The sequence below is a fragment of the Myxine glutinosa genome, chromosome 4, assembly GCF_964187855.1.
Source record: "Myxine glutinosa chromosome 4, kmMyxGlut1.1, whole genome shotgun sequence".
NCBI classification, from domain to species: domain Eukaryota; kingdom Metazoa; phylum Chordata; class Myxini; order Myxiniformes; family Myxinidae; genus Myxine; species Myxine glutinosa.
The window spans coordinates 89,372,281-89,392,535 of record NC_136264.1 but is presented as its reverse complement, the minus strand read 5'-3'; the positions used below and the strand labels follow the sequence as shown (position 1 = coordinate 89,392,535).

Below are 20,255 nucleotides of genomic sequence, written 5' to 3'. Positions count from 1 at the left end.
TCATTCATGTGCTGGTACTTGCTTCCTTTTGTTATTGTAAATCATTCATGTGCTGGTACTTGCTTCCTTTTGTTATTGTAAATCATTCATGTGCTGGTACTTGCTTTTGTTATTGTAAATCATTCATGTGCTGGTACTTGCTTCCTTTTGTTATTGTAAATCATTCATGTGCTGGTACTTGCTTCCTTTTGTTATTGTAAATCATTCATGTGCTGGTACTTGCTTCCTTTTGACATGGAAGTTAAAGCTAAAATAAGATCCATATTAGAAAGATCTGGGTACCAGTGGATGCCACTTGCTTCCATGATGTGTTTGGGCTACTTAACTCATTTTTCTCAGGTTTGTCTGGTACTTGCTTCCTTTTGTTAAATTTGGGCAGAATAGGATAAACAGTTTCCTTTGAGAGAAATTTTGGGCTGCTACTGGATGTACCTTAGCAATCATAAACTTTTCTGAGCGTTCCTTAGGCGTTTCACATATAGATCATGGATATGCACTTATCAATCACTACTCTGAGGTATTCAACCATACTATCCTGTGGTACTACCTTACCTTCATACCACACATTTCCAAATTGGCCTCCCAAGCCAGCCTCCCAAGTTGAGCCTCCCAAGCCAGCCTCCCAAGTTGAGCCTCCCATTCAGCCTCCCAAGTTGAGCCTCCCATTCAGCCTCCCAAGTTGAGCCTCCCATTCAGCCTCCCAAGTTGAGCATCCTCTGTCGTACAAAGTTCTTCCTTGGCACACCTGAACTCCTATCCACCTACAAGGCCTTCATCCGCAGTTTGATGGAGTACTGCTCTCCCCTCTGAGCTAACTCCCCTGCCTCACATCTTGCTCAGCTTCACTCTGTGAAAACCAAGGCTTTCATGATCATTGGAAACTGTTGCAATGAAGCTGAGTCCATGGGCCTATCTCCTCTCCATGGCAACAGGCCGGTGGTCTCTCTGTCTTCGACCGCCTCATTTCTGGTCCTGCACCCTCTGCTGTTTCTGTGCCTTCGGACACATGAAATATGTAATGATTTTTTGGATTTGACCCATGGTACACGCCCCCAGGGCATGGGGACTTGGGTCACAGGGGTCAAAATGGAAAAAAACATTAACCCAAACTTTGATATTGGGTCAATCCTGGTGGAACTCTATGCAATCTTTAAACTTTGCTTTCGGTGGAAAGCGTGGGGATTTACAACAAAATTGCAGACAATAATAACTATAATAAATTAATAAAATATGGATTAATGTCTTCAATATTATGACTAATTCGTGATTTTAGAAAGCTTGGCATTGATTTAAGAGGACTCGTACTTTTGCACCCCACTGTCAGTTGTTCGTTATGTGGAGTAATTTGTGAAGGAGTCTGCAGTGATTCACAGTGTCGTAGGCAGCTGAAAGATCAACAAAACAGCTCTTGTAATGAGAACTTATTCAAATCCATCCTCTATATGTCATTGATCAAATCTCCTGTGCACGACTTCCCGAGCCAAAAAACAGCTTGTTCCTTCCTAAGGAGGGGTTCAATCATTGGGATTAGGCGGATCAAGTGAGTCGTTCAAAAAACGTGTGTATGGCACAAGAGCAAGTGAAGTAGGCCTGTAGCCTTTTGCTTTGGATGGAACTTTTCCAGTCTTGAGCATTGCCATATCTTTGAGATTTGCCAGTATTCTATGCATATGTGACACATGTCAAGAAGCTGCTCTCTCATAACTGGGCCAAAGTGTTTTATTTGCTCAGTTATTATGTCATCCAAGCCAACAGCTTTACCTGCCTTGGCAGCGTGTTGAAGGCTTCATGCAGTTGTTCCTGAGAGTTGTTCCTGGCAGAGCTCTGGACTACTAGGTAGAACTTCAGGATTCACCTGAAGCTTTGTCTGTTTGCCACTTTTTCCATTTTGGAGCAGTTGGTGAACAACTTGATTTGGGGTGACAGTCTGGTGTCGATTAACCTTCTTTGGATCCTTGTTAATCTAACTTAAGGTGGCCCAGGCTTTCTTGCTGTTATATGGCATACCTATGGATTGAACCAAAGATTGCCAGAATTTTCATCTCTTAGCTGATATGGCTACTATCAGGGCTTCACCGGTTGCAATTGCGTCGCTGATAAAAGTGTCAGCTTCATACTTCAGTGTGTAGGCTTCATAGATGTCCGAAGATCCTGATATCAGGCCATGTATATATTCTGTACGGAGTCTTTGTGGAATATGCTTCGTAGAGACTTTTCACAGTCAATAAAAAATTTTCATCGTTTTCTGGGATAGCCTCAATTCCATCGATGGCCTTATCTGGTTCCGTGGAGAAGCCACTCCAGTAAGCTTTCCTAAAGTTGAAATAACGGTGTAAAGCAACGCTTTCTGGCTGAAAAAACAACATTAAGTTGTGTACCAATGGGGCGGTGCTGTGATCAAGGAATTGGGTCCACGCCAAGTTTGATATACATAGGAGATAGGGTGGAGCTGGAGAAAACAACATCTGGGTTTACCCACATCTCCAGCACACACTATTGAAGGAGCTTGGTCGGTTTGGGTCGTGAACGAGTTAGAGATCTTGTGAGTCCAATCCACGCTCCGAGGAGTTGTCCATTGCCATTTATTTCATGACAACTCCCATATTTGCTATGACCATTGAAGTCTCCGATGAAGATTCTTTTCCTGCAGTTCACATCATCTGCAACAAGACAAAGCTCTTGTGTAGGGGTTTATATATAAATGGAACAGTCAAATCACCATCAACATTCACTGCAATATCTCAATGTCACCTTCTTCCGACTTTTCAATAGTGTAAATAGGAAGACCCCGCTTTGCAAGAATCGCACCTCCATATTTGTTAATGTGGTCTTTCAACCACCAGGGTCATTCCTGGGACATAAGAACAAATATCAGCTGGGCCACAATATCATCCTGCAAACATGGAAATGGCACGTGTTTAGGAAATATAGATTGGCAGTCGGTGCTTCTTTGGCTGATGATAGTCCCCTCAACATTAACGGACAGGAACGCCATTGTGGGTCCTGACAAGGACTTCCTGTCCATATCACTGGGTGAGACATTGCAGTGCATCTCAGGATTTTCTCTCAAAAGCTCAAAAGAGATGATTGGTATTAGTTGGCAATAAATCGTGGTAGTTGTGTGATGTGGTAGTGGGATTCACAGATCAGGATCTGACAGGGATCACGACGCAAATGCTCCTACTGTCCCCATCTCCTCTCCCTCCCCCCAAAACTACTCTCAAATTGGCAATCTCGCATGCTTCCTGTTGTAGACATATTAAAGACATCAAATAAGGTTACAGATTTAGACTTGCTGTCTTGCACGCTGTGGTCATCTGCCTCGACATTGGATGTAGCTGTTCTCCCTTTTCTGACACCTCCTTCCTCCACTGGTAGACATCTCCATTCCTACAGACTTCTCACTAGCTATGAGGAAGTCATCTTCTCCATAATCCTTATCCATACAATTGTCATAAATGGTTATTATTGTTTAACCCTGGAGCTTCAATGGTGCTTCAATGGCCTTTGCATGGATATGCAAGGAACATAGTGGTGTTGTTACAGTGCAGACAGGAAGTACCAAATGGCCTCCTCTTGCATCAAAATTCCTTGTAACACTAAATATCTTTGACCTACACATAACTCAGCAGGTAAAGGATATACATGAACTACATGCCCCAACTTGGTGAAGCAGCAAAGCACAGATCGAGTCCCATAACGGCCATTTCCAAACAACCTGTTAGCAACAAGCATCATCCGCCACACGAACTGCATCGTCTCTGCCCTATACTGAGCACCAGTTAAGAGGTGTAACTGAAGTCCGGCGTGATCAATAATCCAAGAAGGCTCCACTGACCCAAAAGTGACATGATGCTGAACAAGTAAGTTTGTGCCTAAACAAGAAAATTTCTGGATGGGAATAAATATATATTTTCTAGTTATTTTAAGGTCACATATACTTCCTGCAACATTTCTCAAAATTTCCTTTGCTATTAAAAAAAATTCTCTGATAAATTCCTTATATTTTTGATCTTTCTTAAGGATCAAGAAGAAGAAGAAAAAATGCAACAGGCAGATTGAGTATAGGCCTAAAATATTTGACGTCATCCTATACCCTTGAAAATAGTATGCCATTGTGTGCCAGTACCCTAGCTTCATCTACAGGGTTGGGGAACTGCATCACCAGCATAGCCACACTCCTGGACATTATGCAAACCAGCAGACAGGTGCTGCGTACACACTTAGAAACCAGGACATCATTTGCTTTGAATGTTTTCTTCTTGTACGAACTATTTTGATGACACATCTTTACTGGACCATAGGATAACTGTATGTCCATTTTCCTGGACCAATGAACATAGTTACTAACTTGTAGATGAGCAAACGCTCTTGCGTTTATTTTTGTTTCTGCAGGGCAACTGGCCGAGAGGTGTTCGACTGGATCCTGGATCAAGGTTACTATTCTGAGCGAGATGCAAGCCTTGTCATTCGACAGGTCTTGCAGGCAGTTGCATATATACATTCGCAGGGTGTCGTTCACCGAAACCTCAAGGTAATTGCATCCCAAGATGTATACGCCCACTTGTGTAACTGATATAACCAGATGTTTATCACCTTAGTGCTTTCATCACCAAGAGCAAATTCATTTATTCAATGATGAAGAATCACATTTAAAAAATTCTCTTGTCCCAATTCAGATCCAGATTTTCACCAAAATTGTATAAATTGGTCCTTGTCATACACCCAACTTGTTAACCAAGTTTCGTCCGAATCCCTCCATAACTTTTTGAAATATCAAGCTGTATATCAGCCTGGTGTTGGCTTAGCGGTCAGGGTGCTGGCTTGGGATCCTAGGATCTTGGGTTCTGAATCCTGGTCGATCGCTGAATTAACACCAGGGGGTTTGACTCAGCCTGTCATCCTTCCGAGGTCGGCAAATTGAGTACCAGTTCCCTGGTAATTCCCTGTGTGTTGCAAGAGGCGATTAACAGGGTTGGGCATCCAGCCATAAAACATTGCTTCAAAAGGTTCCTGAAAAAGGCCAACCCCTGCTCTGCAGTGGAAAATGGCCTCTAAAGGTGGTCTCATGTCATTTTGGTTCTATCTCTCAATCGTGAAGAATCACTTTAAAAATGATAGTGTCGGGTTTGGATCTTTACCAAAATCGAATCAATTTGTCCTCCTCACACACTCTACATCCTAATCAATTTGTCATCACACATCCTACTCACAAACAGACAGACAAACAAGGTTTAAACGGTAACCTTCATCCACCTTTCGTGGCAGAGGTAATAATTATTATTGCTTATCAGTTATCACTTCTTTATTTTACTATTATGATTCTGCTTTATTTCTATTCTGACATAATTATGACTATCACATAACATAACAAACTAAATCACTTAACGAGAATCTCGATGTTATTATATTGAATTTCACTAACTATTTACGGCGTAGCCCATAGGGAAAAGCCGTCTAGAACAGTGGTTGTCCGTCTGTATGTATGTATGTATGTATGTATGTATGTATGTATGTATGTATGTATGTATGTCCCCTCAAACGTATACCAATCAGAGCTGAGAATCTGGTCACATGACAGGGTTATGTGATTACGTCTGATGTCATTACAGCTGTGCGGCATCTGATTTGTATGCCGTTCATTCCGAACATATTGTTGAACCTGTCATATATCACAATCGCCATGCTCTACCTTTATGTTTTTCATTCATGTAAAACACAAACAAATGGATTGTTAAAATGACCATCAAATATCGAAAGCATTGGTGTTACGGGTCTTCCAACAATACGGTACGTATAGGCCTTATGCGTTATGACTCACCGGCCGCTTCAGACAAATTAAACCCAGGTTTCTTAATACAGTGGTATCGTTTCAGTAGTATCGTTTTCGTAATAATAATAATATTATAGTAAATATAAACACAACACTTTATTAAATCCCAATGTCGTGAATGGAAAGTTGATGGATTGAAGTGGTGTAACTGCAGAAGTAAGGAATTCACCTCGGTTTTTCAAAAATAATATAATTTTCGTAATAATTAACGTAACGTTATTATAGTAAATATTATCATAACACTAATCCCTTTGTAGTGACTACAACGTTACTGGAGGTTAAATATATATCTTGTATATATTAAAGTAGCGGAAGTTTTGTGTCCGGCCGTCATGCTACGTAATTACGTATATGATGTCATTACGGTGTAAACACCTGCTCACTTCGAGAGCAGCAGGAAAGGTCATTCCTCTTTGGAGTATATAGATTACAGTCGATCTATGATCGGGTCTCAGGGAACATTGGGTGTGTGTTGATTTACCAAGTTTCTTGTGGAGAGATCGCCAAGTAGTTGAAGCATTCGAGCAAGCACTCCATTCAAAACCGTTAAGGAACGGCTGGCTTGGCAAGCGCTAGCTAGATGCTTGGTAAAGGAGAACACCTCCAACCATTGTAGGGTACATAGATTACAGTAGATCTTCGCTCAGTTCTGTAAGTTAAACTTATCTAATGGATGTTTGGATTCCTCCAAATTTCTTTGTTTAATGTTATAAGCAGCATTACCGACTGTTTGAAAAGCTAATCATGTGTGTTTGTGGTTTATAATATTTTACAAGCCTGGCTACGCCGCTAGACTTTTGGTCTTGTGTCTTTACACCAGCTTGAGAACATCGTATACTACAGCCGCTTAAGACATTCCAAGGTGGTAATCAGCGACTTCCATCTCGCGAGGCTACAGAACCGGATGATGCGTGAACCCTGTGGAACACCAGAGTACCTGGGTAGGTCTCAAAAGCAGCATGTTCTTCCTGTGTTGGACTACAATGAGTATTTAATTCATCTCTTTTTTTAATATGACAGCACTACCACAAAACACATAGTACCATACTTAAAGAAAACCTTTTATAGTCTGTAATGACTCATATGGTCATTGGAAAAACCTTGAAATCTCAATCACTGTATCAGAATATTTTGAGCCACCCATTTGCTTGAACGAGGCCTCTTTCACTCATCAGTGACTTGCATTTTTCAGACTTGAGTCGTACTTTATGTGGCTTGTGACTCAACCTAACTCGTACTTTTATGGAGACTGAAGGCTCGACAGGACCTGGGATGAGAATCGAGAACCTTTATACTTGAGTCTTTAAACCTGAGGGAATCGAGTCACTGGAAATTTAATTATCCACATGAAATTGCATCGCTCGAGAAAAGGAGATTCCGTAAAATGGGGGTGAATAGGGACAGCAAGGTGAATAGGGACACAAACTGAAAAAAGGTCGGAAACTCTTTTCGCTGAAAATTGATAACCATACTGATTTGTTGATATTTGGGTTGAAAGTGTTCTCTTGTTTTTCCAAAAAGCAACTTATAGTCCCTATTAACCCCATATATAGGTTAAATAGGAATAAATAGGATTTTTATGGCTGTCCATATTCACCCCGTTTTACGGGTGAATAGGGACAGTCACTAATACAAAAAAATAATAATCAAGAAATAGGGACAGTTTGGAGAAACTTTTTATCCCATATTTTTTTTCATTGGCACCGTGGTTTATATTATGGGTGCATATTATGTGCATCCATCTGAGCTATCAATTTAGCAATAAGTTGGAAACTCAGGATTGTTTCTTGATTATTATTTTTTGTATTAGTGACTGTCCCTATTCACCCGTAAAACGGGGTGAATAGGGACAGCCATAAAAATCCTATTTATTCCTATTTAACCCATATATGGGGTTAATAGGGACTATAAGTTGCTTTTTGAAAAAACAAGAGAACACTTTCAACCCAAATATCAACAAATCAGTATGGTTATCAATGAATGAATGAATGAATGTTCGTTTTAAAGGCCATTTTCCCCGCTAGAGCGGGGGTTAGCCTTGCAGGCCCCATGACAATCATGGTTCCCTGTTTGAGGCAATGTTTTTGTGGCCAGATGCCCTTCCTGACGCCAACCCTTGGTCATGCTCTTATGATGCGCAGGGATACGGTGTACCTATTCTAAGTCGGGGTACACACCGTGATCATTCATCCCAGCAAGCTGGTACTCAATTTGCCGACCTCCAAAGGATGACAGGCTGAGTCAACCCCCCTGGCGTTAATTCAGCGATTGACCGGGATTCGAACCCGGGATCCGAGGATCCCAAGCCGGCACCCTAACCGCTAAGCCAACACCAGGCTCTAGTATGGTTATCAATCTTCAGCGAAAAAAGTTTCCGAACTTTTTTTCACCTTGCTGTCCCTATTCACCCCATTTTACGGTTCAAGTAAATAAGGGGCAATAAAAAAGATTCCATGAAAGAGAACCTGAGGCAAGGTGACATCATTGTCAAGTTGGGACTCGACTTGAGATTCATCCATTAAGCCTCAAGACTCAAACCAAAGAGATTTATATACGACTCCAGTCTGACCTGAAAATAAGCATAATAAATTGAAGGTCTTTCCAAAGGTTTTGTCACAAATTTTGAAGGTCATTCCAAAGGTTGAGTTATTTGAATGTTTTCCTCTCAACAGTTTGATCTACATTTGAACCCCAGTGTGGTTGGATTAGCAAATGTTGTGAGCTTGCATCTCGGAACATGCCGTTTTCTGGAAGGGGATGCAAATCTCGCTGACCTGTCTGCATTTGTGATGTCGATGTTAAAGAACAAAAGTACATTGTGTGCCAGCTCCCTGGCCAATTCTCTACTTGGAATTATCTAAAAAATAAAAAAAGAATGCCTTGCGTTGCATTAATACTAGGATGTGTGGATATTGTACAACCCTCACCATATAGTTGTTGGGTTTTTTAAGGGATTTTTTTTTTTTTTTTGTATACAAGATCGAGGCTCGTGAAAGAGCGAACATTAATCACACAGAAAGACAAACCGACACATAAAACATATAACATCGGGAGCGGTAGACAAGATGGGGAGAGAGGGGGAAGGACACAAACACAACATTTGAGAGCAGGGACCGAGAGACATGGAGACATCGAGAGATCTGAGAGAGGGCGAGGGCTTTGGGGGGGGGGGCATGGGAAGGGGGCGGTGGGAGAGGTATAAAACATATGGACACTGCCAGGACTTCCAGGAAAGAAGTTGGAATTTCAAACAAGGTGGATCTGGGGTGAATTAGCGGGGGTAGAAAAGATCAAGGTTTTGGATGGGGGAAGATAAGAGATGGTGGTGAACAGCTGTTTTAAAGACCTGGAGGGAGGAGTGGGATTGAAGGGAGTGAGGGAGTTTGTTCCAGAGGCGGGAGAAAAGAGGAATGAAAGAGTGAAGGTGAGCAGAGAGCCGAGATTTCGGCAGTTTAACCATCAGAGGGTTGCTGGCAGATCTTGTGCGACCTGTAGGAATATTTGGGGGACAGAGCACAGAGAGAGCTGGGGGTGCAAGGCCGGAGAGGAGTCGGTAGAAGACAGAAAGACCACCTACCTGCCTGCGGTGAGTGAGTGAAAGGCCCTCAGAGATAGCTTCATCGCGGGAGATTCCAATAATTCTGAAAGCTTTGGTTTCAACAGCGTGAAGCCGAGCTAGGTGTGAGGCAGGAGCACCGGCCCATAGGGGAGAACAGTATTCCATTGAGCTGCGGATTAAAGCCTTGTATGTGGTGAGGAGCTCAGGTGTGCCGAGGAAGGACTTCGCACGACGGAGGATGCCCAGTCGGCGACTGGCTTTGGAGGCCAGCTTGGAAATGTGGTTTTCCCAAGAAAGATCATGGCAGATAGTGAGACCCAAAATCTTGAGCGACAGAACTTCTTGGAGAGGATTGTTGAGAAAGTAGATGGGAGGGTTGTCCAGTCGATCTTTTCGGAGAGACATAGTAAGAGTGTGAGATTTGTCAGGATTGAAAGACATGTTCCACTTGTTTGACCAGTCTGTGATTTTGTCCAGGTCTTCAGAGAGTGAGGAGGCAGCAGACTGCCGATCTGAGGGAAGAGGAATGGAGCGGCAGAGAGTGGAGTCATCAGCAAAGAGATAGAGAGGATTTTCGAGAGAGTCAGAGAGATCATTGATGAAGACCAGAAAAAGCACGGGGCCCAGAACACTGCCTTGGGGAACTCCAGCCTGAACAGGAAGAGGAGATGAGAGAAACCCATTCAGGGCCACACGTTGACGACGACTAGAGAGGAAGTCCGCCAGCCATGCGTGGAGATTTCCATGGATACCAAAGGAGGAGAGTTTGGTGAGCAGAGCGGGGTGCCAGACCGTGTCGAAGGCACGTGATATGTCGAGGGAGACAGCTCTAATTTCCTGTTTGGCATTGAGGACCTCCATCCATTGTTGAGACAGCAGAAGCAGCATGTCCAGAGTAGAGTGACCTGGTCTGAAACCAAATTGATGATCAGAGATCAAGCCATTGGAGAAGAGGAAAGATTTCATATCCGAAGCAATGATGGATTCCATGACTTTGCTGATAATTGGGAGAAGGCTGATTGGTCTGTAGTTGCTAGGATCTGTTTTTGCACCTTTTTTGTGCAAAGCGGTGATGTTGGCTGATTTCCAAGCAGATGGCAGTTGACCTTGAGCAAAAGAGAGGGTGAAGAGAACAGAGAGAGGGTGAGATAGAGCGGCAGAGCAGGATTTTAGGACCCGTGGGCTGATGCCGTCGGGTCCAGTTGCAGAATCAGAGTCGAGGGTTGACAGGGATGCTTTGGATTGCTTTGGATTGCTTTGGATTGAAGGGATGCTTTGGATGAAGGGATGCTTTGGATGAGAAGGATGGATGCTTTGGATGCTTTTGAAGGGATGCTTTGGATTGAATTAAATGAGACTACAAACATCATTTTATTACCCTCAGAAATATGATAATGACAAAGATTTGTAATAAAACAGATGATGAACATGGAAGAAATATGGAAAGAATGTGTTCACATGCTTTTGATCATATAATAAAGGGAAGATGAATTGTCAGGAAACAATGATTGGAGAACTTTTGTTTCGATAATACCTCGTTCTGGTTTTTTACTGCTGAGATCTTGCAGAAGAGCTGTAACACAATTCAGGCACAGAAATGCAGACAAAAACATGAGACAATACCCGACACGACGTCAGACAAACACAGTTAGTGACCTGTGAGGAAGAGACCTAACTTCCCCAGGGCACTCTAGGTGTGGTAATTCCATTTTGCAACTTCACTTCTGTCTCCCCAATCAGCAGGGCAATTTGGAGACATCTCATCACATAGTCTTTGGAATTGCTCGGCCAGGGTCAAAACTGAACCACCTACCACCCAGACTCTGAATAGACACTCTTTATCACAACACCACTGATGTTTGTTTTTTTTAATGCAAGTTTACTCTATGCTAAAGCTATGCCAAGCTGGTCACATTGTGATGTGTCGTATGTTTGAAACCAACTGCATTGTTGACAATATTTGCTATTTTCATTAGAAATGCAATGTAATACATCAAAATACATTGCTGTAGGCCTATAACGTGTGGGGTGAATATTTAAATATGGGCAAAATGGTGGATGTCTGTTTCAGGAATTTTCAATTCTTAATCTTCAAGTTGCATTTATAGGTTACCAGCAGGGGTACCCAGCATTGGCCGGTCTATTTTTTGTGGGGGCCTAAACACTTCCCGACACCCACTATTGAGCAATTAAAAGCAAACATCCCAAAAAATCTAACTTGTTTTTCAAAATAAGTCTTTTTATCATTTTTTGGGGCCTAAAACACTCCTTGGCATTCACTGACAAACCACTGAAAGTTTGACAAATATTGGTTCAGACATCTGCGAACAATGGTAGCACACACACATACACACACACACGGCTCTCTTGTGGTATTTATAGGTTATTGTCTTCCAATAGTGTGAAGTGTATTATAATCTTTGGTTTTGTTGAGTTTTGTAGCTTCACCATCCATTGCCTTAAAGAGATGTGCCACGTACATTTCATGGCCTGACTAAATTACCGACCAGGATGTTAAAAATCAATAACAAATTTGCGTTAGTTGCAGGTTGGTTTCCTCAACAACACTTCTTAATAATTCATTTATTATTATTATTATTTTTTTTTTTCACTCCCAAGCCTACAAGGACCACATACAACACTACAAAGATGCCCTCTCCCGCGCCCGCTCTGCCTACTACTCTCAAATTATCCACTCTGGCTCCGGAAACCCAAAAGCACTCTTCTAGACAATAAACAAACTCCTCCGCCCCCTGAACACCACCACCCAGTCATTCACAGTAGACAACTGCATCTCCTTCCTCTCTTTCTTCCAACGCAAAATTGACAACATCTACAACAGCTTGACCACCGCCGCACCCGCTCCCCCTCCAACCACCTGCCCCCCCTTGTCCTGCCATCCCCTGTCTCGGTTCTCCCCAATCTCTCCTACTGACCTCTCTGAACTCCTCATAGGAATGAAAACTGCCACCTGCACTCTTGACCCCATCCCCTCCAGCTTTGTCAAAGCCTCCCTCCCTGCTCTCTCTCCACTTATCATTGCAACAATAAACTCCTCCCTGTCTACAGGCATCGTCCCACCTTCCCTAAAAATTGCTGCTGTTACCCCCATTCTAAAAAAACCTGGTCTAAACCCTGACACCCTAAACAACTTCAGACCCATCTCCAACCTACCCTTTCTGTCAAAAGTTTTGGAACGCGCTGTAGCCACTCAACTCAAACATCATCTCTCTGCCAATAACCTGTATGAAACATTCCAATCCGGATTCCGCTCCAACCACAGTACTGAAACTGCTCTCCTCAAAATCACCAACGACCTTCTCCTCTCCTCTGACGCTGGCAACCTCAACATTCTCGTCCTCCTCGACCTCAGCGCTGCCTTTGACACCTTCGATCACACTATCCTCCTCACCCGACTTGAATCCACCTTTAACGTCACCGGCACTGCCCTCTCTTGGATTAAATCATACCTCTCTGACAGATGCCAGTTCATCTCCATCAATAACTGCAAATCCCCCACTGCTCCCCTCCCCCAAGGTGTCCCCCAAGGTTCAGTTCTTGGCCCCCTCCTCTTCATCCTTTACCTGTCCCCGCTCGGTCACTTAATCCGCCGTCATGGTCTCCAATTCCACTGCTTCGCCGATGACATCCAGCTTTTCATCTCCACCAAGTCCGTCTCCACCGACACCCACTCTATCCTGACAAACTGCATCACTGAAATAAAATCCTGGCTTCAAATCAACTTCCTCAAGCTTAACTGTGATAAATCTGAAATAATCATCATTGGCCCAAAAACGCTCACAAAATCCACCCATAACTTTGCCCTCAACATCGACGGTATCCCAGTATCCACCTCCCCTCACATCCGGAATCTTGGCGTCATCTTTGACCAAACCCTTTCCTTCGACAAATACACTAAACAGATCACAAAGTCAGCCTTCTTTCACCTGAAAAACATTGCCCGTCTCCGCTCATCCCTCTCCTCCACGGCTGCAGAAACCCTCATCCACGCCTTCATCACCTCCCGTCTGGACTACTGCAATAGCCTCCTCTATGGTTCACCCTAAAAAATCACCAATAAACTCCAATACATTCAGAACTCCGCTGCCCGTCTACTCACTCATTCCCGGACCCGTGACCACATCACCCCCGTCCTTTACAAGCTTCACTGGCTCCCCATCCCCCAGAGAATCCAGTACAAAATCCTCTTCTTGACATACAAAGCCCTCCATAACCTGGCCCCATCCTACCTGGCTGACCTCCTCTCCAGACACACTCCCACCCGCAACCTCCGCTCTGCTGGTACCAACCTCCTGACCCCCTCCATCCGGACCAAATTCAGATCCTGGGGGGACAGGGCCTTCTCCATCGCTGCTCCCACCCTCTGGAACTCACTACCTCACACCATCAGAGACTCCTCCTCACTCACCACATTCAAAACATCACTAAAGACCCACCTGTTCAACGCTGCATTCAACATTCAACCCACAGCATTTAACCCCTGACTATCTCTTCTCCTTCTCCCTCCTTTTGCTTTAAATATTTCCCTATTGATTCTTGTCTTTTTGCAATTGTTGTTTTCATGTATTGTTATGCATTATGTTTTCCACTCTGTCAAAGCGCCTTTGGGCTTCTGGAAAAGCGCTATACAAAATAAATGAATTATTATTATTATTATTATAATTTTATCACAGTATAATGAGGATTTGTTAATTTGTTTCTAGCCCCAGAGATGGTCGGAAGGCAACATTACGGGCAACCAGTAGACTGCTGGGCTATTGGCGTGATCACCTACATCCTGTAAGTATATCATTAAACCACAACCACCATTTACTGGATTACACAAATTATTTCATAGACTTAAGCAAAGTGTATAATGTTTATCCTGAATATATATATATATATATATATATATATATATATATATATATCGTGTTTAGCCCGATCTTTCAATGGTGAAAAATCACTTTTAAAATCCTCATATCCAGATCTGAATTTGGATGTTCACCAAAATCAAATCGATTTGTCCTTGTCACACACCCTACCTGTCCAACAAGTTTTGTCCGAATCAGTTCATAACTTTTTGAGATATCGTGTTATACTGAACAGTATATCATTTTTCGCCCGATCTCTCCATGTTGAAGAATCACTTTTAAAATTCTCTGATCTGGATCTGGATCTGGATCCCGATCTTCACCGAAATTGAATCATTTCGTCCTTGTCACACATTCAACATGTCCATGAAGTTTTGCCCAAATCTATCCATTTTGAGATATCATGCTATACAGTCATGGCCCTTGCACCCTTGCACAAAATATTAGCACTCTTGCACTTTTTCAATTAATGCACCATTTGTTCCAGAAAATTGTTGAAATAAAAATATATTTTGGCATCCACATGTGTATTTTTTTGGTTTGCAGTGGAACGAAACAAAAAAAGCTGAAACAATTACCAAATATTAGCTTATTCCACACAGAAATCCTAAAATGGCCCAGACAATATTATTGCCACCTTTTAGAAGTTGGCAGAAATAATTAGATTTCAAGCAGGTTCCTTTACTTTGGAATTGAACTCACCTGTGGTGAGTTGCAGGTGCTTGCAATATAAAAATCACTCATTCAACCAGTTTGAATGGGGAAAAGGAGTCATTCTGCTGTTTTGTGTCACTGTGTGTACCGCAATGAGCATGGAGAAAAGAAAGAAAACCAGAAAATTGTCTGAGGAGGTCACACACAATATTGCAGCCAAGCATGGACAATCTCAAGGCTACAAGTCCATCTCAGACCTTGATGTTCCTGTGTCCACAGTACGCAATGTTATCAGGAAGTTTAAGGCCCATGGCACTGTAGCCAACCTCCATGGACGTGGCCACAAGAGAAAACTTGATCAAATATTGCAGTGAAGAATTGTTTGAATGTTAGAGAAGGCACCTTGATCAACTGCCAAACAGATTTAAGCGGAACTTCAGACACAAGGTACAACAGTTTCAACTCGCACCATCCACCGCAAGCTTGATGAAAGGGGGTTCTGAAATGAAAGGAGGACCCCACAGCTGAGAACGCCAGACTGGAGTTTGCCAAAACACACCTGAACAAGCCAAAATCTTTCTGGGAGAATGTCCTGTGGACAGATGAGACCAAATTAGAGCTTTTTGGTGTTCTGAATCAAAAACAAACGTTCTGTAATATTAACAGTGAAATAAAGAATTTTGTGGAGATCAATTACTTTTGTCAATTTCAACTTATTTTTGAAAAAATTGTGAGTTGTTTGAAAAAAGTGCAAGCGTGCCAATATTTTTGGCCATGACTGCATATCGTGTTTAGCCCAATCTCTCAATGGTGAACAATCACATTTAAATTAAAAAAATTCTCATATCCAGATCTGGATTTTGATCTTCACCTAAATCTAATCCATCATCTCTATGTTTACAGAAAACAAAACGAAGCCTGTAGAAGGTCATGGGTCTTGCAGCAGGACAATGGCCACAAACACACTTCAAAAAGCACCCAGGAATGGTTCAAGACAAAACGTTGGACTGTTCTGAAGTAGCCAGAAATGAATCCAGATCTAAATCCCATTGAACACCTGTGGGGAGATCTGAAAACAGCAGTTGGGAGAAGGCACCCTTCAAATCTGGGAGAACTGGAGCAGTTTGCACAAGAAGAGTGGGCCAAACTGCCAGTAGAGTGGTGGAGGAAGATCATTCATAGCTATAGGAAGCGCTTGACTGCAGTTATTTTGTCCAAAGGCTGTGCTACCAAATATTAAGTCGAAGGTGTAAATAATTTCATCAATGCTATTTATTTATAGTTTCTGATTTCAAAGGATATATTAAGTTCTGAATCAAAAACAAACGTTCTGTAATATTAACAGTGAAATAAAGAATTTTGTGGAGATCAATTACTTTTGTCAATTTCAACTTATTTTTGAAAAAATTGTGAGTTATTTGAAAAAAGTGCAAGGGTGCCAATGTTTTTGGCCATGACTGCATATCGTGTTTAGCCCAATCTCTCAATGGTGAACAATCACATATAAATTTTAAAAAATTCTCATATCCAGATCTGGATTTTGATCTTCACCAAAATCTAATCCATTTGTCCTTGTCACACACCCTACCTGTCCACCAAGTTTTGTCTGAATCTGTCCACAATTTTGAGAAATCCTGCTCACAGATAAACAAACAGACGACAAACAAATTCGCAGACAGACAGGTGAAAACATAACGTACGCTCACCTTCGGTGGTGGAGGTAATAACACAGAAGGATGAATGATCAAAGTAATATGGAATGAATGTGTTCACATGCTTTTGTTCATATGATAAAGTGAAGATGAATTATCTGGACAGAATGATTGGAGGACTTTTGTTTTGAGAATACATCATTCTGATAGTTTCTGCTCATGAATGCACAAGAGTTGAATGCTGATGAGATAATCTATCTATAATTCCAGTAATCTCTGTGTGTATGTTTGTCTGTGACCGCTGTTTCTCGACAACCACGGGTCCGATATACTTTAAACTTGCCAGATATATTGCTGGGGACCTGAGGATGTGCCTTTTCAAGGTTTCATATTAATCGGACAAGTAGTTACCGAGCTATGTCCAAAAAACGATTCAACCAATCAGAGAGCAGCGAGCTATCGCGTGTGCCGAACGTGGCGAACACACTCTGCCTCGGATGGCACATTTGAGAGCGTATTCATTTATTTCACGTTTGCAAACTATGTTGGCGCTATGTTGGCGTTAAACTATGTTTTAAAACTAATAAAAACGAATTTGCGATTCATCGTAACTGCGATATACGACCTTCCGGAGCTCCCGTGAGAGCGTGCGCCATTACGGATAGTAATTCAATTAAAAACATAAAAACATTGTCCCAATTCAGTCAGAGCGAAGGGCGTTGTTTTAAGCGAAGAGCGTTTTATTTTTCCCCTTAAATTCAGTCGCCGGACGGTGAAAGCTTTTTTTGGGGGGCAGCTACTGGCAGCCACGTACGGCCAATCACAGGACACGTTGTTGTGTCGACGTGCCGTGTTGTTTTCCCTCGCGGTTTGGAATGTTTTTCCTTTTCATTTTTTTTCTCTTCTCTTTCTACTTGATGATGGTAGCAGTTCTGTACTCGCAAGCCGTTCGCCGTTCGCTTTGGCGTTGCGAATGGACCAAAACATTTCATGGACCAAACCATTTCATGTAAAGCGTTCGCCGTTCGCTTTGGCGTTGCGAATGGACCAAAACATTTCATGGACCAAACCATTTCATGTAAATAGAGGGGGGGGGATATAATTTTAGATATCTATCTATAATTCCAGTAATCTCTGTACGTTTGTTTGTCTGTGACCGCTGTTTCTCGACAACCACGGGTCCGATATACTTTTAACTTGCCAGGTATATTGCTGGGGACCCGAGGATGTGCCTTTTCAAGGTTTCATATTAATCGGACAATTACTTACCGAGCTATGTCCAAAAAACGATTCAACCAATCAGAGAGCAGCGAACTATCGCGTGTGCCGAACGTGGCGGACACACTCTGCCTCGGATGGCACATTTGAGAGCGTATTCATTTATTTCACGTTTGCAAACTATGTTGGCGCTATGTTGGCGTTAAACGATGTTTTAAAACTAATAAAAACGAATTTGCGATTCATTCGCTTTCCTGCGCGTTTGTGCACGCGATGGCGATTTCTTTACCAAACTCCGGAAGCCGTTCGCTTTGGACCAAACCATTTCATGTAAATAGAGGGGGGGGGATATAATTTTAGATATAGATATAGTACGGGCAATGCCCTAGTATATATAGTACGGGCATGCCCTAGTAGATCAAATTACAGGAACAGTTTCTTGCATGTCACCTGACATGACACTTCTCATAAGCAGATCCTTAATCAAACAGGAGCTACCTCAGACTTGATAATTAATTATTAACGATGCACAATCTTAGATGGGGTAGGTGAGTTTGGTGTTTAAAGAGGGGCACGACACGGAGTGAGCAATGTGTTAACCTTGAGGAAAACATTCCCTCAAGCTTTCATTTACATCTTCCCACATCTGCAAAGGAACACATACATATACAGTCATCTGCCTGCCTGACCCTTTGGACCAAATTTTCCCTTGAAAAATGTTTAATCACTTACAGTATGAATGTAATTGTGTAAGCTTGTCTATTTAGAGGAAATGATTTTTTTTGATGGGAAAACATCTTAATTTGGTGTAAATGTGTTCATTTATTCATTCATGATATATGCCTTGTCTCCCATTGCATCCACTGGAACATAATCTGTAAATTGCACAAAGCTAAAATATAAAAATAAAAGATAAAACTAACAAACAAACAAAACAAACAAAACTAACAAAGACAAAACTAACAAGTACAGATACATTCAAAGTACACCGACCCCATGCCAAATAATTAAATATCCCACAGCATGGCATTGCCGGAGCGCCCTCCAGCACCTGGCAATACCGCAGTGCAGCTCATAGAGAGTGCATTGGGAGGGAGAAGGAATGAATGAATGAATATGAATTCATTGGGAGGGAGAGGTGTACAATAATTGATTGATTAATTGCATAATTAAAATCAATAAAAGATTATCATAAAATATTTTCTTAATCAATTGGCAAATAGCATAACTAAACCACTCGTGCTTCATCTGAAGATGTATCTTTTAGAAATTTAATTAAATAAGTCATTTTAAAAAATAATAATTAATTGATTAATCAATGAATAATTAATCGAATAAATGATTAATCAATAAATCAAAAATATCCTTCATGGCCACATCACCTGGTCACTGTCATGTCCAAATATTAGCTTCCTAGCTCAAAAGGTGCCTGAGATATTGCCCAGATGAGAAAGAAAATAAATAAATGATTAATAATGAAAATAAATAAATAATAATCATAAAAAAATTAAATAGTTAATCAATTGGCTAATAGAATACATAAACCACCACCATTTCATCCGAATCTGTAACTTAAAAAAAATAATTAATTAAGGCATTCATCGAATAATTAAATAAATTAATCAATTAATTAATTAATCAATAAAGCAAAAATACCCTTTACAGCCAGATCACTTGGTCATTGTCATGTCCAAATATCAGCTTCATAGCTCAAAAGGTGCCTGAGATATTGCCCAGAAGAAAAATAAAAGAAATAAATAATTAATAATGAAGATGAATAAATAATAATCATGAAAAATTAAATAATTAATCAATTCGCTCATAGAACACATAACCCACCACCATTTCATCAGAATCTGTAACTTAAAAAAAAAATTTTTAGTCATTAATCGAATAATGAAATAATTAATTGATTAATTGATTAATTGATTAATCAATAAATCACAAATAGCCTTTGCAGCCAAATCACTTCTCATAGGTGCCTGAGATAATGGCCAGAAGAGAAAGGAAATGTATAAGTACTTAATTAATCGCTAATAATTAAATAACTCCTCAATTTATTGATTAATCAAAAAACAAAAATACTGATTTTCACAAAGTACTTGCTCACTATTGTGCCGAAATTTCAGCTTCCTAGCTCAAAGGATGGCTGAGATATCGCCGGACAAACAAGAAAACAAGAAAACAAACAACCAGAGTGAAAACTGAGTACTCCCTTTCAGCGTGCGTCATTGCCGAGCTCCCTGCGGTGCCCGGCAATAACGTTATGCAGCGCCTGGAGATGGCATAGGAAAGGAGCGGTGTACAACAATATACCTTGGAATTGAACTGATAATATGGGAGGTTATGTGCTTGAAGCACATTAGAATTGATGAACGATAAAGGAGAGTGAACAGAGATTAGACTTTTCAAAGGGGACTGTGCAATTAGACAAAATAATAAATGATGTGAAAGACAGTGAGCCC

At 41.5% G+C, this 20,255-nt stretch overlaps 1 protein-coding gene across 2 annotated transcripts in view; it reads left to right on the top strand.

Moving 5' to 3' along the window:
* The window catches only part of LOC137424973 (caM kinase-like vesicle-associated protein), a 191,823-nt gene that overhangs the window by 129,098 nt on the left and 42,470 nt on the right, over positions 1-20,255 (top strand). For both annotated transcript variants that reach the window (XM_068112908.2, XM_068112909.2), the window contains 3 exons: positions 4,396-4,534; positions 6,654-6,774; positions 14,117-14,192. In XM_068112908.2, coding sequence (XP_067969009.1) covers positions 4,396-4,534; positions 6,654-6,774; positions 14,117-14,192 — 336 coding nt within the window. The remainder of the gene's footprint in view (positions 1-4,395; positions 4,535-6,653; positions 6,775-14,116; positions 14,193-20,255) is intronic.